This window comes from Taudactylus pleione, unplaced genomic scaffold, assembly GCF_031769625.1.
Source record: "Taudactylus pleione unplaced genomic scaffold, aTauple2 ptg000479l, whole genome shotgun sequence".
NCBI classification, from domain to species: Eukaryota; Metazoa; Chordata; class Amphibia; order Anura; family Myobatrachidae; genus Taudactylus; species Taudactylus pleione.
The window spans coordinates 7809293-7836870 of NW_028284881.1; the positions used below are offsets into that span (position 1 = coordinate 7809293).

The window sequence follows — 27578 nt, forward strand, 5'->3', positions numbered from 1 at the left end:
AAAACTTTGAAAACAATCCTTTTTGGAGGATTGACTGCATTTCCCATATGTATCAAGCTCCAGAAAGCAAAACATTAAGGAGCTTGTACCCAATAGGCAATGCCACCTATAGATTGTGTTGCCTACAGAAGTCTATGGTCTCCTTTAGCATAAATCCCGAAGAGGAATCCAATAGTATCCCTCCCAGTGTCCCCCACAACTCGCCCATGCGTTGGCCGACTGCAGCACATGCGCAATAGGACACCAGGGTCATGTACCTGGAAGTCCTAACAATGCAAAGGACAGCTTATCGGAATAGCTATCCTTTGCACTTTTAATTGCAATTGTACATTCATACGGCATTAATAAATGCCACTTTGCGTGCGATATATGGCGGAATGTCTCGCATGCAATATGTGATGCCTGATACATCCTACCCTAAGGGGTATATTTACTAAAGGGAGAGTTTTTAGAAGTTGAGATGTTGCCCATAGCAACCAATCAGATTCTACTTAACATCTAACTAGCACCTTCTAGGAGATAATAGATAGAATCTGATTGGTTGCTATGGGCAACATCTCCACTTCTAAAACTCTCACTTTAGTAAATTTACCCCTAAGCCTCTACCCATTGTTGTAGTGATCTCAACAGACTGCTGCTCGGACATTAGAGACCGTTAATCAGAATACTATATATTGTAAATGAAACCAAAATATCCGAATACCATATATACCTGTAAAATATCTCTTAAATCGTATATTCACATATTGCATCACTGCTGATAACCCTATAAATTGGTATACATTTAAAAAAATATATATTGAATGAAAAAAATAAAATAAACCTTCCCCATAATGTCTTGTTTGAATTGAAAAAGCGTACACACAGTAATGCGATTGTTGGACTTGATTTTCCAAACTACAATACACACACACAAATCAAATAATTTAATAATAACTGTTTAATCAAATATCCAAACTTGATGATCTAGATTTCATTCGTATGATTATTTGTCATCCAAAAGTGCAAAAGATTATAGTATAAGTTAATCAATAAAAATTGTATTAGATGACTATAGCTGCATATGGGGCATACTTGCCGACTATCTGGCTGCTCCTTCCGGGAGGGAGCAGCCAGATCGGCAGAACAGGGGGCGTGGCTGGGCGGGCTGAGGGCAGTTTGCGGGTGTGACAGGGGGCGGGGCCACGCGATAGCGTCATTTTGGCCCCGCCCCCGCTACACAATGCCAAAAAAGGCATTGTGAAGCAGGGGGCGGGGCCAAAATGATGCGAATCGCGTCACCGCCCCCCCGCTGCGGGGGTTTAACAGGTACTGGCGGGGGGGAGATGGGGATCGGCGGCAGGCGGGAGGCTTGCCTTTCCGGGGGGGGGCGGGAGCTGCACCCGTTTATCGGGAGGCTCCTGCCCAAATCGGGAGGGTAGGCAACCCTGATATGGGGTAAATTTAAGTCTACTGTATATTTATGTTCATTAGCTGTTTTTTTAGCAAAGGATAAGCTAAATGTAAAGACACATTAATCGAAGGAAAAAAATTATTCAAAAATACATATGCTAACATTTCTTATTTGTTCTTCTAAATTAAGGCATTTACTATTATGGATCAGAATCGAGATGGTTTCATTGACAAAGAAGACCTCAGAGACACCTTTGCCGCTCTAGGTACTGTCACTGTAAGCAAAACATATGGTAGTTGCTCAATCAGCTTAATGACATACTGCAGGTGCTTGTAAAGGGCGGGGTTTACACTGAGCTACAGAAAAAAGGAATTTGCCCTCCAGCACACTGCAGATAAATCAAAAATACTTGAATCCTACATAATAATAGAAATTCAGAGGTATTGGTTACATACATTTGCAAATATATGAATAAGCGCTGGGCCAACGTCAAGGCTCCTCTATACCAGCGTCCCTAACATTAAGGGGTTCATGTCCGAGAAGCAAGGCACCCCAAAAAATTCCAGCCAAGGACCATCCCCAGGGCATCACACGAAAAGGGGAAAAAAGGTGATAGCGAAGTGTAAAGGATAGATGTGTAAAGATAAATCAATAAGTGTTAATGAAATGTAAAAGAATTAAAATGACATAAATAATATACAAACGATTAGAGAAGTGAAAAATATTGTATGTGAATTAAGTGGTGATGCCATGAGAAAGGTCCAGCTGGAACAAACCCGGGGCCCCACTCCCAAACGCTCACCCCAAAATAATTATTGCTACATAATAGTAGCACCCACTCTGGGTCATATAATTCCGAATTGGTGTACTGCATGATAACAATACATGTATGAACTGAGAGCTAACTTACCTTGGAGGTACCCCAGAAAACCTCCACATGGCACTATAAGGATCAGCACCTCCTCCTAATGCTGACTCCCTTCATGCCTCCAAACTGCAAGCAAAAAATATGGTAGTTGCTCAATCAGCTTAATGACATACTGCAGGTGCTTGTAAAGGGCGGGGTTTACACTAAGCTACAGAAAAAAGGAATTTGCCCTCCAGCACACTGCAGATAAATCAAAAATACTTGAATCCTACATAATAATAGAAATTCAGAGGTATTGGTTACATACATTTGCAAATATATGAATAAGCGCTAGGCCACCGTCAAGGCTCCTCTATACCAGAGTCCCTAACATTAAGGGGTTCACGTCCGAGAAGCAAGGCACCCCAAAAAATTCCAGCCAAGGACCATCCCCAGGGCATCACACGAAAAGGGGAAAAAAGGTGATAGTGAAGTGTAAAGGATAGATGTGTAAAGATAAATCAATAAACTGTCACTGTAGTAAGCAAGGTTACAAGATGATATACTAGCAATATATAATTGCACAAACAGAATTTATTATCTGCTTTAGAAATACCAAGGAGCTTATTTACTAAGCGGGCAGCTTGCAAATGCCACTGTTTCCTGGCGTGTTTAAGACTGAAATTTATAAGGGCAATGTTTTTAATAGGGATGCTTAGTAAATAAACTCTCAAGTCTGAAAATAAAAACTATTAATCATTGTGTGTCATGATTGATTCATTTTATTTTATGGCCATGTGAATGGATTAGCTATAATAATTTAGGGATCAGTAAGGCCACAATTTCAGCTTCTGTTTCCTCTTTTGGATATCCAGAAATATGCCAGTTATATAACACTAAGGAGGGAGTAGAACCCGATGTATGTGTGTGTAACAGCATCTTAGGGCTCGATCCAATTAGGTACGATATACTCCTGTGTGCGAGTCATTGCGACAGTGGCCGTGCCTGACGGCCGCCCCCGGATTCGCCTGAAAGTGCTCGCTGCCCCATAGGTCAGCGAGCAAATTCAGGCAAATTCAGTGGTGAGTCGGGCTGCGAAGGGTGTGATGTGCTGGGCCGTTGCCGGTGTTTTAACGCCGTTGCAACGGCACATCGCACCCAATTGGATCGAGCCCTAAGTGTCCGAGTCACAGATCTTATTCTATAGAATGTTTGTAACATTTTAAAATGGTTTCCTCCCTTGCGATAGATATATATATATATATATATATATATATATATATATAATTGTATATACATATATACACACAGTATATATATATATATATATATATATATAGTTATATATCATGTACTTAGCTGCAGTATCCTGCTACTTATAATACACTTCATAAATTATGCATGTAGCAGATATTTCAATTGACTGCATAAATCAATTGAAGACGCGAACATGTTTCACACATAATTTGAGAGCATGATATAATAGCATTATATAATAGGACCACTTAAACAGTCTCAAAATGCCTGAGAGAAGACAAGATGCCAGTGATGTATTAGTAATATGTAGAGATGAAAGTAGAATGTAATTCCCTATTATCACATCATGGTTATTCAGTGCTTACATTAGTGAAATATTGCACATGCTATACTCATATGTCCATACACAAAACTGTAACATTATACACATAATCATGTAGGATTTACTAGTCATGATTGGAGTGTACAGCTGTCATCTGACTTAAGAATGGATAAAAATAGCCCATGTTTTATTTTTATATGTACATTCATGCCATTGATTTATAATCCCTTACTTATATATCTTAAAAATAAGCAATGTATATATCTGCTGTACACATTCTTCTATTAATAGGTCGTCTGAATGTGAAAAATGAAGAATTGGAAGAAATGTTAAAAGAAGCTCCAGGACCAATCAACTTCACTGTGTTCTTAACAATGTTTGGGGAGAAGCTAAAGGGTGGGAACTACAATATTTTTCATCAGTCCTGATTTTACAGCAAAGTGGCAAGGCATATCCAGACAGGGGCAGTGTTACGGGTAGAGATCAGACATGTTATGATCTGAAGCATGGCTATGCTGGATCGGGATCATGGCCTAGTGCAAGTGCTGGCATCCCCTGCCACGTGTGCCAGACCCTTTTAAACAGCACGGCATCTAGCTGGCTCCTGGCTGGTAGCAAAAGCAGGGTGGTGCCATTGCATGGATGGCTGGGAGAGGACCTGTGGGTGGGTTACCTGACAAACTACTCTGCATAACGTGGGGAAGTCACAATTGGGGTTGACCGTCAAAGATTCTGCCATCAATGGTTTCTAACCATCTTTGCTATACCATTGATGTTTTAACCATCAGTGGTTTGTAGTGACGCATGCGCAGATCACTTCCAAAAGTGCACAAACTTCTGACATCAAACCTCTGCCATCAGACCTCCCCATTGATGTAAAAAAACATTGAGCATCATCAGTGAGCCATTGATGGTTGCTAACCATCAATGGTCAAAGGCCTACCCTAGTCAGAGTCAGTGCACTCTAGTGAGGGCCGGAGGAGGAATGTGTGTCTCACCTCCCTTCATGGGTTACAACTCAAAGGTAAATGAGTGGAAATTCTGAAGAGCATAAAAATAAATTTTAAGTGACATGTGGAATAGTCTCATAACTTAAAGGACATCTGTAGGGGTCTGATGGCTTATAAGGGACATCTAGAAGGATCTGATGTCATATTTATGGGAATTTGGAGAAGTATTGTCATGGTATATAAGGTGCATGTGAAAGAGTATTATGGCATATAAGGTGCACGAGGAGAGGTCTGATGTCATAAGTGGCACATGGATAAGTTTGATGGCATATAAGGGGCATGTGGAGGGATCTGATTGCATATTAGGGGCATGTGGGGGAGTTTGATGGCATAAAAGAGGTATATGGAGATGACTGATGGCATATACAGGGTATGTGGAGGAATCTAATGGCATCCTGCATAAGAGGCATGTGGAGGGTTCTGGTGGCATATAAAGGGCATAAGGGAGGACATCTGATTTTATATATGTTGGGGTCTGATGGTATATAAGGGACATGTAGGGGGGTCTGATGGCATATAAGGGGCATGTAGATGACTCTGTTGGCATAGAACAGGCATGTGGAGTAGTGTGATTGCATGTAAAGGGCATGTTGCGTGACCTGATGTCATATGAGGCATGGATAGGTGTCTGATGGCATATAAGGGGCATGTAGGGTAGTCTGATGACATGTGGAGGAGTGTGATTGGATGTAAAGGGCATGTTGAGTGATCTGATTGCATATATGAGGCATGGAGAGATGTCTGATGGCATATAAGGGGCATGTAGACTCCATCTATGTAGACATGCCATCTGACTCCATGTAGAGGAGTCAGTTGGCATGTAGAATGTGTGATGGCATGTAAAGTTCATGTGGGAGGACTGGTCCCATATTAGGGGCATGTGGAAGGGTCTGAGACAAGTTACAATATATATTGTTTTAATGTGTTAGGAGCTGATCCAGAAGAAACAATTCTCAATGCTTTCAAAGTATTTGATCCGGAAGGCAGTGGTCTCCTAAAATCAGATTAGTAAGTAGTCATATCTGAGAAGATGCTGTGCTGGTTCCTGTTTTGAGCTGTTCTAATTTTATGTTTTATTTCTAGTATCAGAGAAATGCTTATGACTCAGGCTGAGAGGTTCTCAAATGAAGAGGTACAATTTGCAACTCATCTACTCTACTTAAGAATGACAGAACAAACATTATCTGTGTTATCACAGATCAGTGTGTTAGTGAAATGCATCTAAATTTGGTTGATTTAATGAAGGAGAGTTATCAAAAAGTGGAAAATTACTCAATAAGCTTTACAATATGCTGGGATGCAGCAGACATTTCCATATACCGATCTGTTTTATGGAACTGCAATTATGGAGCAAAGAATCAATTCATAATCAATTTATGCATACACAGTCTGACTGATTAAACAAGTGCCTGATTGGATGTCACAGGTGACTAAAATAGATATTTGTTTATTAGTTGCTATATATATGCTCAGGGCTGCAATCAGAAATTGTGGGGCCTGGGACTGACAAAATAGGCAATAGAAAACCCCTGCCCCTTCCTCCACTACCTTTTTCTACAAAAAAAAATTTGCCCAAAAATTATAAACCCTGCCCAGGTCTATTTCCCACTTTCCTTTTCCCTGGTTTATTAAGTCTCATGACTCATGATTTACCTTATCTCCTTGAAGAAGGCTCCTTCCTTCTGACTTCTTCTTCTCCTCCTGGTCTGGCAGACGGCAGACACTGCTCCTCACGCGCTGCGGCTCCTCTGACCTGTCCTTTCTAGCAGTGTGATGTCATGACGTCACGTGCGCTGACTCCAAAATAAACTTTATTGAACAAGGGGGTGGGTGGGCGTCAGCGAGGCGTGCAGGTTGGAGCGGCCTGAACGGGTCCTCCTCCTTTTACTTAATAAGGACTGGGCAGTGCAGGCCGGGATAGAGCAAGCGGGCGATAGCAGCGGGCTCCCCCCTTTCACTCAAGGGGGTAGTGCGAGCTATGCAGCGGCGGTAGGAGTGGGTGGGTCCTCCCCCCTGTTCTGCCAGTGTGCGGGCCCGGCACTCCAGTTAGTTGCTGACATTTTATTTTAAATAAATGTAAGCTGCTTTTTAACCTTTTTTTAGCCATGTGTTTTTCCGCAGAGACTGGTTCGGCTTAGTAATAAGTTAATTGTTACTGCTAATCATCTTTAGTGAGAGAGGGAGAGAGAGAGAGAGACTTTACAGTGCACATCAGTTCACAAAACAAGGGGCAAGAGTCAAATTATTTAAAATTAATAGAAAGTACATTGAAGCACTTCAAGATGAGACTCCACCATAAAAACACCAGGGAGTAAATTAACTAAGAGGCAGGTTACCGACAGGAATGCATCCTGCAGAGTTACTAAGCTCAAACCTGCTGCAAAACCATACTTGTATTATATAAAACATATTAAAAAGAGGGGGAATAAGCGTAGGGATCCCCTACAAATTGTTAACAAGCCTAGGCTGGTTACAGGGCTATAACTAGGGGCGTGCAACTGGTGCTGCCCCACAGATCCTAGGGCTCTGTGGATGGCAGCATTGCTGCTCCATGGTCCTTGCTTCTAGCTAGCAATGGCACCCTGGAACGGCACCTGCAGCCAGTGTCACTGCGGCAGTGCTGCCCGGAGCATCCTTTGGACGCTCTGAGCATGCCATACACCACGCCTATAAGTACAACCGCTTGGATTGTCCTGAGGACGCTCGGGGCAGTGTTGCACTTCCTGGTACTGGCAGTCCCTCACCATCATGATGTCATGTTCTCAGGAGGTGGGGCCGACACATAGCACTGGCTGGTAGTGAAAAATATGGGGGGAAAATGGCATTGGGTCACCTGTATTTTCCACTAGCCAGCATAGAATGAAAAAGCCAGGGTTGGCAGGGCCAGATTAACAATGGGGCAGGTGGAGCTGCAGCTCCAGGCCATTTCATTAAAATGAGCCCACAGGATACAGTCAGTGCAGTGCAGACCGGAGAAATAACTATTCTCCTGTTACTTCCAACAGCATTCCAATGCCCTGCCCATTCACCTGCCGGTTGACAGATCTGAAGCTCCGTTACTCATCCTCCCTACACCTCCCCTTTGGGGGCCGTCCAAAGCTTCACCTTCATACAGTCCAAAGCTCCACCCCCATCCGCTCTAAACTTTGACTCTGCCCCCTGGTCCATCCACAGCTGTGTCCAACGAGTTGAATGAAAGCTCTGGTCATCTGATGCCCCGCCCACTCACCCTCCAGGCAGCACATCCAACCACCTTCTAACTGTGAGTTGATAGAGAGGGAGAGATACAGTATATATATACTTCCCAATACTGTCACCCATATCCAAATATTCCGAAAATACAGAATATCCCAAAATACTGAATTTGAACTTGATAAAGTGACACCTTTGCTTTTTGATGGTTCAATGTACACAATCTTTGTTTAAGGAACACAATTCTTATAAATATTGTATAAAATTACTTACAGGCTGTTTGTATAAGGTGTATATGAAACATAAATGCATTCTGTGTTTAGATTTGGGTCCCATTCCCAAGATATCTGATTATGGTATGCAAATATTCCAAAATCCAGAAAAATTCAATATCCCAAATACTTCTGGTCCCAAGCATTTTCGATATAGGAGACTCAATTGTACTGTAAAGGGCGCCTATAGTGCAGCATTGTGTCCAACCTTTGTTTCTTGTACTGTATAGAGCAGCCCAGGTATTTTATTGCTCATTATGCCCCCTGTACTGTACAGTACATATCAGTTTATAGGTCCTCCATTATATTTCAGAATTGTACAGTCACAGCCATGCTCTCTGTATGATGTCAGTCACTCCCATGCTCTCTGTATGATATGTCAGTCGCTGTGATGCTCTCTGTATGACATGTCAGTCGCTGCGATGCTCCTTGTATATGTTAGTTGCTGCGATGCTACGTGTACGATATGTCAGTCGCTGCGATGCTCCCTGTACGATATGTCAGTCGCTGTGATGCTCTCTGTATGACATGTCAGTCGCTGTGATGCTCTCTGTATGACATTTCAGTCGCTGCGATGCTCCGTGTATATGTTAGTCGCTGCGATGCTCCCTGTACGATATGTCAGTCGCTGCGATGCTCCCTGTACGATATGTCAGTCGCTCAGATGCTCCCTGTATGATATGTCAGGCGTTGCGATGCTCCCTGTATGATATGTCAGTCGCTGAGATGCTCCCTGTATGATATGTCAGCCGCTGCAATGCTCTCTGTATGATATGCCAGCCGCTGCAATGCTCTCTGTATGATATGTCAGTCGCTGTGATGCTCTCTGTATGACATGTCAGTCGCTGCGATGCTCCGTGTATATGTTAGTCGCTGCGATGCTCCCTGTACAATATGTCAGTCGCTCAGATGCTCCCTGTATGATATGTGAGTCGCTGAGATGCTCCCTGTATGATATGTCAGCCGCTGCAATGCTCTCTGTATGATATGTCAGTCGCTGTGATGCTCTCTGTATGACATGTCAGTCGCTGTGATGCTCCGTGTATATGTTAGTTGCTGCGATGCTCCCTGTACGATATGTCAGTCGCTGCGATGCTCCCTGTACAATATGTCAGTCGCTCAGATGCTCCCTGTATGATATGTCAGGCGTTGCGATGCTCCCTGTATGATATGTCAGTCGCTGAGATGCTCCCTGTATGATATGTCAGCCGCTGCAATGCTCTCTGTATGATATGTCAGCTGCTGCGATGCTCTCTGTATGATATGTCAGTTGCTGCGATGCTCTCTGTATGATATGTCAGTCGCTGCGATGCTCTCTGTATGTCAGTCGCTATGATGCTCTCTGTATATGTCAGTCGCTGCGGTGTTCTCTGCAATATATATTGGTCACTGCGATGCTCTCTGTATGATATGTCAGTTAGGTTGGGTATGGGATGCCGGTGCTCGGGATCCTGGTGGTCAGAATCCCGATGCCGGCATCCCGACCAGTTAGAATGCCAATGCCCCAGGTAAGTAACCCTAACCAAACCCCTAACCCTACTGCTAACCGTCCCTCCCCAGTGCCTAAACCTAACCTCCCCCCGCAGCATAACCCTAACCCTCCCCCTAGTGCCTAACCCTAACCCCATACCCCAACCCTTCCCCTAACCCCAGTACTTACCTTCGGGATTCCGGCGATTGGGATGCCGGCGCCAGTATGTCTGTCTGACAACTGTTGGAATTCCAGCATCTACATTCTGACCGCATCCATGTCAGTCACTGTGATGCTCTCTGCAATATATGGTAGTCACTGCGATGCTCTCTGTACAATATGTCAGTCACTGCAATGCTCTATGTATGATATGTCACTCACTGGGATGCTCTTTGTATGATATGTCTGTTACTGCAATGCTTTGTGTATGATATGTCAGTCACGGTGATGCTCTCTGCAATATATGTTGGTCACTGCGATGCTCTCTGCAATATATGTTAGTCACTGCGATGCTCTCTGTATGATATGTCAGTCACTGCAATGCTCTCTGCAATATATGTTAGTCACTGTGATGCTCTCTGTACAATATGTCAGTCACTGCAATGCTCTATGTATAATATGTCACTCACTATGATGCTCTCTGTATGATATGTCAGTCACTGCAATGCTCTATGTATGATATTTCAGTCACTGTGATGCTCTCTATATGATATGTCAGTCGCTGCGATGCTCTCTGTACAATATGTCAGTCACTGCAATGCTCTATGTATGATATGTCAGTCACTGTGATGCTCTCTGCAATATATGTTAGTCACTGTGATGCTCTCTGTACAATATGTCAGTCACTGCAATGCTCTATGTATGATATGTCACTCACTGTGATGCTCTCCGTATGATGTCAGTCACTGTGATGCTCTCTGTATGATATGTTAGTCACTGTGATGCTCTCTGTGCAATATGTCAGTCACTGCAATGCTCTATGTATGTTATGTCACTCACTGTAATTGTCTCCGTATGATGTCAGTCACTGTGATGCTCTCTGTATGATATGTTAGTCACTGTGATGCTCTCTGTGCAATATGTCAGTCACTGCAATGCTCTATGTATGTTATGTCACTCACTGTGATGCTCTCTGTATGATATGTCATTCACTGTGATGCTTTCTATCTGATATGTCAGTCGTTGCGATGCTCTCTGTATAATATGTCAGTCACTGCAATGCTCTATGTATGATATGTCACTCACTGGGATGCTCTTTGTATGATATGTCAGTTACTGCGATGCTTTGTGTATGATATGTCAGTCACGGTGATGCTCTCTGCAATATATGTTGGTCACTGCGATGCTCTCTGCAATATATGTTAGTCACTGTGATGCTCTCTGTATAATATGTCAGTCACTGTGATGCTCTCTGCAATATATGTTAGTCACTGTGATGCTCTCTGTATAATATGTCAGTCACTGTGATGCTCTCTGTATATGTCAGTCACTGCAATGCTCTCTGTGCAATATGTCAGTCACTGCAATGCTCTCTGTATGATGTCAGTCACTGTGATGCTCTCTGTATGATGTCATTCACTGTGATGCTCTCTGTATGATATGTCAGTCACTGTGATGCTCTCTGTGCAATATGTCAGTCACTGCAATGCACTCTGTATGATGTCAGTCACTGTGATGCTCTCTGTATGATATGTCAGTCACTGTGATGCTCTCTGTATGATATGTCAGTCACTGCAATGCTCTCTGCAATATGTCAGTCACTGCAATGCTCTCTGTATGATATGTCAGTCACTGTGATGCTCTCTGCAATATTTGTTGGTCACTATGATGCTCCCTGCAATATATGTTGGTCACTGCAATGCTCTGTGATGGGAGAGGCAGTGTAGTGCGGTCAGCAATGTTCCATTGAAAAGTATAGATACCTCAGAACCACAGAATAAATACAGCAAAAACACTGGCACCTTAATGTAACGGGAGCTGTATGTGGCTTGCAGGGTGCTTGGAACTGCACCCTGCAGCCACTAGCGCTACTACAGAGCTGCCTCAGCTGGAGCTGGCGGCGGTGCAGGCAATTCCGCCCCATAGGCATGATGTAATGATGTCATGGGTGCAAGGCTGTAACTAGGGTAGTGCAACCAGTGCCATGACACAGGGCACCCCAGGGCAGGGGTGCTGTTTGGGCCTGTCAATTTTCCTGTTTATTATCATTCTCACTTGTAGCTTCCTCTTCTTTTATCCCCAGCATCTCCTGGCCTCCCATATCTTTTCCATCTCTTCCCTGGCCCTTCCCCATTAAGCCATGGCCCTTTTTCAGGTGCATTATCTTATGTCCCTATTTAAAAAATGGGGGGGGGGGGGCGCCAATGCTCTCTCTGGCACAGGGCACCAAAAAGTCTAGTTACAGCTCTGCATGGGTGTAGGGGGCAGGGTGAGCACAAGGTGTAGTGCCGCCATGTTAGGATACTGCCCACAAGCACTGCCCCTCCCCCCATTGCTAGTCACAACAATAGGCCCTTCATAAATTTCAGCTCCAGGCCCATGTGGACATTAATTTGGCACTGGGTTTGGTGATACTATAGCAGGGCAACATTCAGCGTGGAGTCCTCCACAATAATGTCCACCAGCCCTAGGCTAACCAGCCCAAGTCTAGAAACCCTAGGAAAGTGGGGACCCCCCCCAAAAAAAATGCCCCCTTCCTCCAACCTAGATGCAGTGGGTATGGACAACGCCATAAAAGGGCTGTACCGGCCCGCCCCCAAGCGCCTGACATAATGACATTGCGCACATGACGACATTACATTGCACAGAGGGAATGGGTCTGGCAGCATTGGGGCATTACAGCATCGAACAGACCGTCCTGAGGACACTCTGATTTGCCGCACAGACTGCAGGGTGCCCGTCTGGAGCATCTAAAGGACACTTCAGTGGCATTGCAGTAGTGATCCTGGCTGTAGGGTAGGGTGCCATTCCAGGCTTCCTGCTAGCTAGAAGCAAGGGCTGTGAGGCGGCGATCGTGCTGCACACAGAGCCATGCTTTCTGTGGTGGCACCGGTCGTACACACCTCGTTACGGCTCATGGTATAGATGTAATGAGTATATATATATATATATATATATATATATATATATATATATATATAATTAAAATAATATTGTTCTTTACAGGTGGACTACTGGTCCAGCAAGGCTGCCAGACATCCATAAGTGTCTGAATGCCTGGGCATCAAAGGCCCACTGGCACCTGTAAAAAAAATATTAAAATAGACACAGTACACACACACAGAATTACAAAGCCCTTTAGTGAAAAAAAAAGTCACCCTCATTTACCAATTTATTGCTCATTGCAAAGGTATAGGTCCTCTTTGGTCCATGTAGCTATCTGTGTCACTGAGCAAAAAAAAAACCCCATAACAGATGATACAACTTGACAATTATAGAGTCCCGCTGAGACTGAGAAATCACTTTTGGATACTCTCCATAGGAATGAATGGGTCAATGTTGATTGGTCAGAATGTGGGATCTGTATTTTTCTTTTTCTTCAACATGTAAGAAATTCGACTAGTACAAATGGTCAACGTGCATATGGTTGACATGGAAATGGTTGACACGTGATTTTTTTTTAGGGTTAGGCACTTACCCCAACGGTTAGGGTTAGGCAATTTACCCCAACGGTTAGGGTTAGGCACCAGAAGGGAGAGTTAGGCACTTACTGGATGGTTATGGTTAGGCACTAGAAGGGACAGTTAGGGTCAAGCACCGACCCCAACGGTTAGGGTCAAGCACCAGGAGGGATGGTTAGGCTTAGGCACCAAAGGGAGGGCTAGGGTTAGGGTGAAGATTAGGGTTAGAAAAAAAAACAACCACCACCATGTGTCGACCATTTTCATGTTGACCATCTGCACGACGGCCTTTTGACCCTGTCAACCATTTGTACCTGTTGACCTTCTTACATGTCGACCTTTAGTGTGTCGACCTTTTGTCACTGTCGACCTATTGCATGTCTAACATCTGGTGTCTATCTAGACATTGTCTACCTTTTTACTGTAGATCTTTCAATCCACACCCCTCATTATCAGCTATAAACAGTTTGGATACAGGTGACAGTGTCAGGATAGAGTTACAGTGGAGAGTTCACACATTTAGGGGTATGTTTACTAAATTGCAGGTTTTTAGAAATGGAGATGTTGCCCATGACAACCAATCAGATTCTACTTAACATTTATCTAGCACCTTCTAGAAGATAATAGCTAAAATCTGATTGGTTGCTATGGGCAACATCTCCACTTCTAAAAACTCTCACTTTCATAAATATACCCCATAGTCATGCTCCTACAGTGTTTGTCACTACAAAGGGGACTTCTACAGGATTTATATATGAAAATCAGTCTGAGATAGCAGATGACAGAGCATAGCAAATGTAGAGAGTGAGTAATGCCAAATATCAATGTTCCATGAAATCAGTTACAGACTTTTTGTTTACACTACAAAGCCCCTTCCTGGTGCACAATCATAGGTCCGAATGTGCAAGAACTGAGACGGCCACTTTGAGCATCTTTAGACACTCAAATACCGCTTGGTGCATCCTTAGTCACCACGATCAGAACTTGCACCAGCCCTTGCTAGGTGCAGATTCTAATAGCACACAACAAGAACACCCGCACAGATTCACAATTCTCAATGGTCCTTCCCTATTATATAAATAAATATTGTATAATAAATATGGTAGGGGGTGCACCCAGGAATAAAAGTATGTGAAAGCAGCAAGAAAGAAGAAAGTATTCCTATTTGGGGCACACACGGACCTAAATTAATATTATAATATACCCTTAATTTAGGATCTTATAATAAAATATAACTTTTATTGATCTATTGAAAAGTTCAGCGAAATATAAAGAAAACAAAAATACAACATAATATATGAAATATAATTAAAATAGTGATCCTATGAGAAAGCTGACTAAGCGAAATGCGCGTCGGAAGACACGCGGCACTTGCCGCTAAAAGAGACACGCTGTCAGCGTGTATATTTATTATGATTGCCTGAGATTGGTGCCAAATGTTATAACACCTACATTGGCTTACTGTGACATTACACCACTGCAATAATTGTTTGCTATGACTGATGAATGGTGTATGAATGCTAGACTGTCATTGTGATCGTTACATTCACAATGCTGTCTAAGTGTGTGTGAAATATGTTACAATTATTATAAATGTTACCGCTTAACAATAGGAGTTTTGATCAAGGCAGAATTCCACTGCTATGATGATAAGAGCCCAATATACAGAGTTACTTCTCTTTTATTAAATATTGCCGATTTGACAGAATAATAGAGGAGTTTATATTTATGGTGTTACTCAAACAACACATGGATACTATACATTTTTCCATGTAGTTTGAAAAGATATGAGAGACATATAACTACCATATAATAAGACTCTGTTTTAGGTTCTGATAAATAGTTGCAGTATTAGAACACCCAGTTTCCTGGTTGATCATCAGGAGATATAGATAATTTATAAGAGCTGGATATCATCCTATACAACTTAAGAGCGGTCTAATTCTTGTGAATAAACATTATTTCCACACCAACAAAGGTCACAGTATCCTAGGTGATCTCAATACAGTTCTCTTCAGTTATCAGACAAGACAAACCACTATATTGACATTTATGTATGAGCATAAGATTTATGAATATAGTGGTCATAATAATGATTGTCGCCTGTAAAATTCTGATAGGAGGACCCTCTACAGGATAAAACTATATAATGAGCGGCAGAACACTAGCTTATATTGTTATGTGAGAACTATATTGCAATTGAATTCATCCCCAATCTAGGTAGCATCATATTTATTTTAATTATATTTCATATATTATGTTGTATTGTTGTTTTCTTTATATTTCGCTGAACTTTTTAATAGATCAATAAAAGTTATATTTTATTATAAGATCCTAAATTAAGGGTATATTATAACATTAATTTAGGTCCGTGTGTGCCCCAAATAGGAATACTTTCTTCTTTCTTGCTGCTTAGGTGCAGATTCTCCAAGCGAGTATGGTCTCCAATGTGAGTGATGAAGTGTATTTGTACGTAACCACTTTCAGCAACACTCCCATTAGATGCAGCATCTCAGTGAGTCTGAATAGGCACCCGCCCGTCACAGCCCAGGAACACCCAATAAATTTGTAATAAATTTCAGACACTGTGAATGTGCAATAGAAAACATCGCTCCACTGCGTCCAACGTCTTTAGTGCGTGTGACTCAAAATCAGGCCCTGAAATGGGTTTTGAGTTTCTATAACGCTGATACGAAATCTCCCTTCCCAAAAATAATAGGCAATAGTCCCTCCCAGGCATTGCCACCATTCGATCTATTTCCCGGGTCTCATCGTGCACATATAGCCAGGATCACCCTCAGTGTTCCATAGCAGGAATGATCCAACACTGCAGTTCTAGACTTTCAACTATTGATGCTGCATTGGATCTCTCCTAATACAAAGATAGCTCACCAGCACAACAAGTGATAGGCAGAGATCCCAGCTATACGGCAGTGCCAGAACCCCAATAAACAGACCGAACGGTGGAGGTCCTAGGGTAGGCGCCCATAACAAAGTACTGTTATTGGGAAGGAAGGGAATTTACTAAAGTATATATTTACAGCAGAAAACGCCTTTAACTATAATAGCACTCAAATAGTACTAAAAAAAGTTAAGAAAACTAAAAGTACAAGCAACTGTCCTAATAAAACAGTTAGCTATGCTTGTGCTTGGTTTTGTAGTAGTGTGACATTTCAGTGCCTTTTCCCTTTATCTACCGTAGGTTGACCAGATGTTCACAGCATTCCCACCTGATGTTATGGGAAATTTGAACTACAAAAACCTTGTACACATCATCACACATGGTGAAGAGAAGGAGGAGTGACCTTGACTTTTGCTGTGCATCCTGATGTTTTTATCAGATTAAAGTTATTTTTGCCTCATTTCTTTGTATTATTTAAATTAACCTTTATGACAAAGGATCATCATAAAATTCCATATTGTTTGGTGTTTTACCTTTTACTCCTACACCTTTTTTTCTTAAGCAATATCCTAGAATTATGTTATTGAATTCCTGACTCATAAACCCAGTCTGTGCACAGCTATGTAATGTATGTGCTATAGTTCACGCACGGTTGTGTAAGAACTCTAGAGCCAGGGAGAGGAACTTCCACCAATAACAGCCACCTGCTGTTCCCTTAGTGAATTATTTACACACCGATACTTAGGTGCCCGCCTGGATTTACGCCTCCAGCAGTAGAGGCTTACACAACCCACGAGAAACCGCAGGACTGCTGACTAGGACAAGGCAGGATGGTGATGTGGCAGTCCTTCCACAACTGGCTAACTGGAGTGAGGCTGCACGTAATGGTATTAAAACAGGCGTAATGGACAGGATACACCAGCAGCAACAGATAATGGGTCTCAGGAATGTCCAGGAACAGTGATGCAGCTGGGTAGTCAAGCAATGAGTGGCACTACAATAATAATTGCTGCAGGGCAGGAGCAACCTGGACTGATATGTAGCAGGATTACAGACAAGCCTGGACTGCACTGGACAAGAATAGACTATGACAAGACTGACAAAAAACAGACAAGAACTAGGTGGACACAACAAAATAGACACAAGGTACTAGATGACCTTGAGGCCGTGGGGCAGTTTAGACAGCCGGGATGCGGCTTTGAGAGCCGGGTGACATTTTGCTGAGTTGCAGCCTTTGGGCTGAGATGCGGCTTTGAGAGCCGGGTAATACTTGGCTAGGAAGCAGCCTGCGGGCTGAGATGCGGCTTTGACAGCCGAGATGAGATGCAGGCTATGATGCGGCCTTGCGGGCCGTGGTGCGGCTATGACAGCCGAGATGAGATGCAGGCTATGATGCGGCCTTGCGGGCCGTGGTGCGGCTATGACAGCCAAGAGGAGATGCAGGCTATGATGCGGCCTTGCGGGCCGTGGTGCGACTATGACAGCCGAGATCAGATGCAGGCTATGATGCGGCCTTGTGGGCCGTGGGGCGGCTATGACAGCCGAGATGAGATGCAGGCTGAGGTGTGTCTGGAGCAATATGGCAGACAGGTGAACTCTGGCAGGCAGGAAGCATACTGACACGGCTTGGCTGGACTCTGGAATGAAAGTGCCACAGGCAGCAGCAGGGTATATTCCACAGGCTAATACTAAACAGATAGGTGCAGGATACTGGAACTGTGGAACTTGGGGAGACCGGCAAAAGTTCAGACTTCAGAGAGACATGCATACATTGGTTGTCAGACAGTATAACCGTCAATGAGAGCAGGGCTGGTTGTATACTATGAGATGCAGGATCCAATCAGTGACCATTCCTGGAGAGTAATTCCTAACCAAAGGTATGCGTGTACCTTCTCTGCAGAGAGACAGCTAGTAATTAATGGAGCACATAATACAAAACACATAGATCTAAACACAGACAAGACAGAATTTCCAGCTACCTGCAAAAAGCCAGAACAAAGACAGGACATGATGCAGTATCCCAGTAACAACTATGACTGGGAACTGCCACCAAGATGATTTGCTAACCGCAAACCCTAACAGTATGATAATAAATAAATCTTATTTCTATACCTGCTAGAAAATATGTGTGGATCTTGATCCTATTCTTTGGCCAAGACGTATACAAGAAAAACATAAACCTGTCAGAGTTCAGCCGGGGATCGGCCGTCCCTTACCATCCCGCCGGCTTCCTCTGACTTCCCGGGCAGTCGGGCGGCTGGTGCGGCGACGTGGGAGGTGCTGAGCATTCTCCCTGATGCTGGTGTCTCGGGCGGCCTGGTGCGCGGGGATCAGAGTTCCTGTCATGGGCGCCGCCGTGACACTTCCTTCTCTGACTATCCTTCCTTCCCTGACAGTCTGGCCGGTCAGCTGACGCTGTGGACCTATCAGTGGGCTTCCAGGGGTATATATCCGGCTCCTGTGTATCAGGTAGTTGCCTGAACAACCATTGTCGTTGCTAGTGTTACTAGTGGTCTCTCGTTCCAGGTTCCCTTGCTTCCAGTGATCTATTCCTGTGTGCAGCTATATCATCCATCTTACCAGTGCTTTACCACCTCAGCCTGTGTGCAGCTATATCGTCCATCTCATCAGTGCTTTACCATCTCAGCCTGTGTGCAGCTATACCATTCATCTCATCAGTGCTTTACCATCTCAGCCTGTGTACAGCTATATCATTCATCTCACCAGTGCTTTACCACCTCAGCCTGTGTGCAGCTATACCATTCATCTCATCAGTGCTTTACCATCTCAGCCTGTGTACAGCTATATCATTCATCTCACCAGTGCTTTACCACCTCAGCCTGTGTGCAGCTATATCATTCATCTCATCAGTGCTTTACCATTTCAGCCTGTGTACAGCTATATCATTCATCTCACCAGTGCTTTACCATTTCAGCCTGTGTACAGCTATATCATTCATCTCATCAGTGCTTTACCACCTCAGCCTGTGTGCAGCTATATCATTCATCTCATCAGTGCTTTACCATTTCAGCCTGTGTACAGCTATATCATTCACCTCACCAGTGCTTCACCATCTCAGCCTGTGTACAGCTATATCATTCATCTCACCAGTGCTTTACCACCTCAGCCTGTGTGCAGCTATATCATTCATCTCAGCAGTGCGTTACCACCTCGCCTGTGTGCAGTATACCTCCATTCCACCAGTGCGTTACCACCGCCGCCTGTGTGCAGTATACTATCCCTTTCACCAGTGCTTTACCATCACAGCCTGAGTGTAGTTTACGTACCCACCTCTCCAGCGTCATAATCTCTGGCTGGCTCCAGTACCACTACCCACCTCGTTACTGGACTCTGTGGTCCCTACCTACGTGTTACAGTATTGCACTGTGGTGCACTCTTTCTAACCGGCAACCCGGTAGAGTGTATCCGCAGTGCACACTTCCTTGTACCTCAAGTACAGTGTCCCTACGTACCCCTTACTGGCACAGACCCTTTGGGCCACGAGTGTCCGTCTCTCCTTTTTCCCGCAGGCTTTGGTCACCTAGTCAAAGGACCGCGACCTGCTTACGAGGTGCAGCTCAAGCCCATATCCCGATTGGTGGGGTCACTGGCGAACACCATCTCGTGGGTTAGATTCCGCACCTTTGACTAGGTCTCGCAAACGACCAAGACCCGTGGATGCGGAGGTCGTACATTCAGGCCCCTCGCCTCCGTTTCCTCCCGCAGCCTCAGCTTCCAGAAAACCGCCTCCCAGCGTGACAAAACCATTTTACAAAATAACCCACAAAAAAAGATCAGCCTCCCAGATCCTGCGGCCCCTGTAGCCCTGCTCTCTGCTGCTCAATATCACAAATGGCTGCATTAAGCGGGGTCACAATGATGCGTTTCGCTGCATCATGCCCTGACATCTCCCAACAGGAGTTCCTCTTCATGATCTCCTTGAGGGGAGAAATTAAATATAGGCAAGTGTGGCATAAGGCCCAGGGACTCACAATTCAGGAATATGCAGTTGAGGTGAATTGTTGTTTATCTAATTAGCACTTATAATACTTGCACTAGGCCATGACAACACCTGCAATTGTAGGCTGGTCTACCTCCATTAAATTAAATCTCTGCAAGTCAGCGCCAAAGTAGTAGGTAAGGGTCCATGGGGGCAGATTTATCAAAGCTTGGAGAGAGATAAAGTACCAAACAATCAGCTCCTGTCATGTTACATGCTGTTTGAAAAATGGCAGGAGCTGATTGGTTGGTACTTTATCTATCTTCAAACTTTTATAAATCTGCCCCTTGCATGTGTTTTTTCTTAAGGTGTTCATCCCTTTTTTTTTAACAATAACAAAAGCAATGACAATGCACCAATTCAGTTTCTTGCTTTGTTATTATTTATTTTTTATTACTATGGCTTTTTTATTGTCAGATTTTAAAAATGCAGCTACATGCATTTTTTGTCCATTTTTTAACACTAGTCTCTAGGGAAGGATCTAATCTATATAATAAGCGAGAAAGTGTGTCTGTCTGTCTATCTGTTTGTCCTTTATGTAGTTTGACCAGGATTAGGTTTTTGCCTAGGTTTGAACTTCGTCAGGGCCACACACTTTCACACAAGCCCTAAAAATGGGTACAGTCTTACATTACACAGGTTCCAGGGCAGGCTCCAGTAAAAATTGGCATTCTGCCAAAACCTGTGTGAAGGCTACAAAAGTATCCCTTCAACCTCACTAGCTGAACAAGTGTCAAACTTATACCCCTTTTATAGAGCATACACAAGGTCAGATGTGTCAGATGAACGACTGAACGATTTGACCAACGATTTGAGTGATTTTGCAAACGATTTGAATGATTTGAACTACGAACGATTTTTGACTGCATTAAAATTACTGAAATCATCCAAAGCTTTACTGAAATCATCCAAAGCTGACTGCAAACACATCAGATGTCAGATATCGTTATCTGACCATCGGGAACGCGCATCATTCATCGTTCAGACATGTCAGATTTTCCTTCAGATATGAACAATTTTTTAAATTGTTATCGTTCAGATCTGAAGAAAAATCTGACCGTGTGTGTATGCACCATTACACTGACATGAAAATCCTGGGTTTTTGCTTGTGAACGAGCATCAACCCGGGATTTTTGTCAGTGTAAATGGATCAACCCGGGTCCAGTGACCCGGGATCCAACACCGCTAGCTTGCAGGGTTGGGCACGGGTCATTCCCGTGTCACCCTGCAGTGTAAACGTCGCAATCCGGATAACGATGACCCGGGTCGTGCAGAATGCTACCTGATTGGCCGCTTTAGTGGCGCTTGGAGATTACATCATCTCCAAGCATCCACTGTAACGTCGGAAGACTGCAGACCTGGGTCCAGTATGAACGGCTATACCCGGGTTGGCACCGCAGTGTGAAAGGGATCTGACCCGAGTCTGATCCGAGTTGGAAATGTGTTACAAATCCCGAGTCAGACATTTGACTTTGGTGTAAAACATGTATTAATGACTCATGCAAATTCATATTAAATCCAGAGTTAGTCCTTTGTAAAGTGACCATATATATTAGTCAGCCCTCTGTGTTTGCATGCAAGGGCGTAACTATAACTTTGTGGGCCACATAGCAAGATCTTAAAAGGGCCCCCCAGAGGCAAACACATACATTTGCCCCCATGCAGAGCCCATTCGTTATGCCACACAGTAATTCCCCTTACACTACACAGTAATGCCCCTTACACATTAAATCACACAGTAATGCCCTTTACAGATTATTTAACAATACAGAAAAAGTAGTCCAAATAGTGGAATGCACATGTATATTAATATAGGGGCATATTCATTATTCTAAAACATAACCTTTATTGGGTATCATTAATAAACAATATTATTAAAATCAGCTAAGTAAAAGAATATAGAAAAGTGCTGAAAATTAAAATAAAAGGCTGTAAATATCTCTGTGTCCCATTAATAGTACTTCAAGCTGTATTTATTATCCTTTGACTGATTCATTAATATTTTAAATATCAGCAGACATCTAGCTCACTCTATACAGAAGACAAATGTATGTAATATTAATTAAATAATAGTGTGAATATATAATTATATACTTAGGGTCTCATTCACACCCGGTCGCAAGCGCTGAGCGCTCGCAACTGGGCCGATGTTAAGGTCCTGCGCTCGCTCCAGAGCTCACTACAAAAGGGGCGGCTGCCGATGTTGATTGACAGCTCTCCCCATTTTGTAGGCGGGGCGGGGGGGTGGCTACACAAACGGAGGCATTAATGACGGAATGTCTGCCGTTTTGTGGGCGGCCCCACTGACTTCAGCAGTGATGTCAGTGGGGAGCTTCCTGCTCGATCAGAGCAAGAAGCTCCCTGTGGCTTGCGGTTGCCGAGACCCAACCTTAGGGCCTCGGCGCAAGCCCCATCGTCGCGATGGTCTTGACCATCGCGACTATCACCCTGGTCGGTCGCTAAAGCTGTGGGTGGTAACCCACGGCTTAGCTAGCGACCAGGAGGCAGCACTAAAAAAAACAAGCGGCCGCCCTCATTCAGAACGAGCGTTCTTTTCTTGTGAGCGCCTCTGAATGAGGGCCTTAATGTGTGAAGTAAATGATCCTTTTAAGATGTTTCCAGGATTCAATGCCTTCACTGTATGCACACAACATTAGTATTCACCTTTTATTCAATACGCTTAGTTGATAAATTTGTATCTTTTTACTCGGATGCAAAAAAACATAGATTTCAGAAATAAATGTATTCAGTCTCTGGTTCTAAGTAACTAGCCTTCTAGATATAGAACTTCAGAGAAACATGAGACGAAAATTCATCGTCTGGAGTACGTTAAGGGTCAGGAAAGGACTGTGTGTCAGTTTATACAATGTATACTATCAGTATAGCAACTGAACATGCAATAATTAAGGTTTTATATAGTTCACTCCTTTCATTAAAGGTAGCACTATTTCCTTTACACATAGTAGTAGTCCCCCATATAACACATTATTCCACCCTATAGTAGTGCCCACTACACATTATGCCCCCCCCAATAGCAGTGCCCACCCCAGCAACTCACCTCCCCGTGTCCGTCCAGCACCCTCTTGCCTCCCCCTGTGTGCCATCGGCAATCAGCAGGTATGGATTTGGCACCGGGCCACCAGCTAATTACAGCTGGTGCACCGGCAGACGTGAACAGATAGTGTCGACGTAATTTGAATCTGGTGGCGGTCACGATCCAATTGGAGCTCGTGGATCAGCAGCCAATCAGGGTCCGCAACTGCTGATTGGCCGCTTGTCCGCGAGCACCGATTGCCTTGCGACTGGCGGCGCTGTTTGTCCATGCCTGCCTGCAGTTGCACCAGCTGTAATCAGCTGGCAGGCTGGCACCAAATCAACTCTGCTGACACCCAGGACCCCCTTGGCGGCCTGGCCCACCTTGTGTGTGTGACTGAGTGCAGGAGGAGCGGCGAGCCATAGAGGCAGATCGGGCACCATAGCAGCAGTACCCGTTGCACCCACGGTAGTTACGCCACTGTTTGCAAGCATGTTAGCAAACAGTGGGGTCCTTTTCAGGATCAATGGAATGAGGTTAAACAAATACAGGCTGCAGTTGTACTCCAGGGTCCATCTTCAACCTGGGCAATGCCGGGTATCCTAGCTAGTATGTTATATGCATTTTCAATCCATTTTAACATGCAGTTAGAATGTGATTTACATGCAATAACTCCACAAAAAAGGATATTTTTTTAACAATGTATAATACACGGATTTACCTTAAGTCAAGATGTGGAAATAGAATAGATTTGAGGGGAAACATAATAGACTGGAGATAAAAATAACTGTCTATTAGAAAACAATTTTCCCACTGCCTTTTCATAGCACTTCATTAAGAGCACTGGGGCACAACAATACTGACTATAGATCAGACTGTAAAAGAAAAAAATAATAAACTGCAATTCAGGTGTAGGTTACTTAATCAGCTGACCCAGAATTGGATGCTTTGTTTGCCTTTTGCCTCTATCCATTGGACTCTCACCCAGAACATTATAAATCATTATTCAAACTCTTCTTTAACACAAGAAGGAACAGAGGGCCTGATACAGAGCCGGACGCTATTTGCGCTCGCTCGTTCAGATAAAGGGGCCGGCTATTTAAATTGAGCGCTCACTCTTTGCGGTCTGTTGACGCCTCTATGTATGAGCGAGCGAACGAAATATGCGCTCGCTATTTTGTAAAGACGCCCCCTGGCCGCTCGCATCCTACGTCATCTCCGCTATTTATTAGATTAATCGAGTACATCGAAAGGCGTCTGAACTGCTCGCAGTGCTTGTGGTTGGATTTTCCTACCGCAATCATGCGAACAGTTCAGACTAAGAGACAACCAAGTGACGTGGCCGATGACGCTGCTTTGTTAATTATGCACACCCTTAAAACGCCCGTTTTGACCGCTTGGCACGCCTGCGTTCGGATCTCCACTCCCCGTTTTCAAGCACCTTCCCCTGTTACCACCCACAAACGCCTCATCCTGTCACTCAAATTAGCAGACCCTCGCTATTTTGCGAGAGCTCGATTTCCGACCGCACTGACTGGTTGGCGCATGCGCATTACGACCCATACGCATGCGCAGATGTGCGAACATCGCTCGGAGCGGCCGCTTACGAGCGGCTCTGAATCAGGCCCAGATTGCAATTGGGAGAATCCTACCACTGTCTTGCTACCCTCAAGAACAATATCAGACCTTCCTATCCATATTGAAGACATACATTTATTGTAAATTATGATGTTAGGATAGCACTACATTAATATATTATTTTTAGAATGATCCTGATTAGGCTATAATCATCGTAATGTCCGTCTTTAACAGAAATGTATTTATTGTTCTAAATTTGTAGCGGGGGAAACCCTCTATTGTGTGTGCTGGTTGCTATTTAATTTGAACAGACCTGATATAGACTGATTGCACAACTACAGCTTCTTATTCAAAATGACAAAATCTGGTGCCTGTGCCCGCTTTACTGCCCTATTTATGCCCAAAATCTTATTGTGCAAGTAAAAATACAATTAAAATCTGTTTAAGGGACACAATTCTTTGTTTACATAGTGTTAACTTAGTGATCTAACTTTATTTAACCCTGCGTCATGCGCCACAAAGCTGTTCTTGCTCACCTCTCCGCCGCAAGGGGGCGCAGAGGCCTGCCGCTCCTAGTACCTTCCTATCTCTAGGTGCTGTTTGAAACCCCCTAGTCAGTTTTCCTGCCGCCTGCGTGGAGTGCAGTAGTGACCTTCCTGGCCTCTCAGGCTCATTGCGCCCGAACTCGTCCGACTTTTGAAGGTACGTATTTCTTTTTATTTTCTCACAATTTTGTGTATTTTGCTCATTTTCTGAATGAAACTTACAAGGTTTGTGGGTATTTTGTGGAAATATGTAGGTTTGTCCAGGGTGGCCTCTTAGGCACACTGCGCCTCTTAAAATTTAGTATTTTTTGTTTTACTTGCTTTAAGGTTAATACATGTGGTTTTGTGAATCAGATTTCCATATAGTCTCTCTTTGTACATCCTAATGAAGGTCACTGATCACTTTAAGAGCGATCGAATTGAGATAGTTAGGTGCTAATGACGATTTTATAACAGGCGTCTGTCAGGTGCACTGCGCCTGAACCTGAGTCCCAGAGGTGCGCCTGAAGCAGGGTTAAATGTTTTAATATAACATTTTCTGACTAATAGGCTGGAAAATGAATAAGAAGTGAATAAGCAGCTGGCCGAATAAGGAGCCAACTTCAGCCTCGTATTTCCCATGCAGTAAATGTACCAGGTACATTAGCTGGAGGCGGTCTATACACAATCCTTTGTCAACATTAATTCTGTACAATGACTTCCTTCATCACTAAGCGACCTCAGTGTAGAAGGACCGAGGAACACACACTATGGAACTAGCAGAACCTCAGGGGGCCTTCTTCATTACTGGCGCGCCGCTAGGTTGTCCCTTCACAATGCCGGCTTAGTGATCCGTACAACTGGGCTCAGACACAAAGCAGCAACAACCACACCATTGTGTACTTGTCACGGTGTGTGTGCGGGAACAATGAGATCTCCAAGCTGGGAGGAGCTTCGGGACTGAGGTGTTAAACGAAACCGGCATTGCCTTGGTCACGCTGCGAGGGCGGTTATGTAGTATAGGTGGGGGAGGCATTCTCCTCCTCACAGCCCGGCTTGTTCTCCGGTCCCTCCGTCCCCAGTCCCCCACCTCCCTACCCCCTGTGACACTGCATGGGGACCCAAGCCGGTAGCTTCATGGTGTGGCGCAGGCTCTGACCCACTGCGGCGTCGCCGGTCACATCTGTTCCTGAGGGATGTCGCAGAGCGGCGGCGACATGGACAGGACAATAAAGGTGAGACACGGAGGTGACAGTAGTGTAACGTACGCTTTCGGCTGCAGCAGCTGCGGAGGGGATGGGAGTAGTATCAGCTATGGTTTCTGTGTATACGGTCTGCCTGGGGCACACACACTACAGGCTCTGTCCCCGTACTGCGCCGCTCTCTCCGCACTGTGATGTCAGGGTGAGGGCTGAGCAGGTGCCTAGTCAGCGATTCTATCATGGCACTGGCCGCTGTCTGCATTGTATGGTGTGGGGAGATGTGGCTGACATCTGACAGGGGATTACATGAACACAGACCCTCCAACATGACCCGTTCCATTAGGTACAAAATACTCTACCCCTGGACTTCCTACCTAATGTATGATTGCTGCCACCTGTGGTGAAATAAATGCCTCTCATCACAATTACCTAGTTCAACACAGGTGACAGCAGTCACAAATTAGATGGGAACTCCAGGAGCAGAGCATTTTGTACCTAATGGAACCGGTCAGGTTGGAGAGTATGTGAACATTGGGCAGATTTTGTGTGTGTGGTGTTTGAATGAATATCTGACAGACTGATAATAAGTATCTGGTGGGTTGTGGGCGGGGAGTGTTACATAGGCATCTGGGTTGTGTGCGGGGAGTGTTGCGTAGGCATCTGGGTTGTGTGCGGGGAGTGTTGCGTAGGCATCTGGGTTGTGTGCGGGGAGTGTTGCGTAGGCATCTGGGTTGTGTGCGGGGAGTGTTGCGTAGGCATCTGGGTTGTGTGCGGGGAGTGTTGCGTAGGCATCTGGGTTGTGTGCGGGGAGTGTTGCGTAGGCATCTGGGTTGTGTGCGGGGAGTGTTGCGTAGGCATCTGGGTTGTGTGCGGGGAGTGTTGCGTAGGCATCTGGGTTGTGTGCGGGGAGTGTTGCGTAGGCATCTGGGTTGTGTGCGGGGAGTGTTGCGTAGG

General features: G+C 44.4%; 2 protein-coding genes across 6 annotated transcripts in view; both read left to right on the forward strand.

The window, feature by feature from the left end:
- MYL2 (myosin light chain 2) overlaps window positions 1–16746 on the forward strand; it is a 30132-nt gene extending 13386 nt beyond the window's left edge. The window contains exons 3-8 of one of the 2 annotated variants that reach the window (XM_088449086.1): window positions 1583–1658; window positions 4111–4215; window positions 5759–5837; window positions 5913–5961; window positions 15801–15833; window positions 16587–16746. In XM_088449086.1, the coding sequence (XP_088305212.1) occupies window positions 1583–1658; window positions 4111–4215; window positions 5759–5837; window positions 5913–5961; window positions 15801–15833; window positions 16587–16688 (444 nt within the window). In that variant the 3' untranslated portion in view covers window positions 16689–16746. The remainder of the gene's footprint in view (window positions 1–1582; window positions 1659–4110; window positions 4216–5758; window positions 5838–5912; window positions 5962–15800; window positions 15834–16586) is intronic. The other variant, XM_088449087.1, reaches the window with a different exon arrangement.
- A 9740-nt stretch (window positions 16747–26486) lies between these two features.
- MAPKAPK5 (MAPK activated protein kinase 5) overlaps window positions 26487–27578 on the forward strand; it is a 56560-nt gene continuing 55468 nt past the window's right edge. For all 4 annotated transcript variants that reach the window (XM_088449090.1, XM_088449088.1, XM_088449089.1 and 1 more), the window contains exon 1: window positions 26487–26657. In XM_088449090.1, coding sequence (XP_088305216.1) covers window positions 26619–26657 — 39 coding nt within the window. In that variant the 5' untranslated portion in view covers window positions 26487–26618. The remainder of the gene's footprint in view (window positions 26658–27578) is intronic.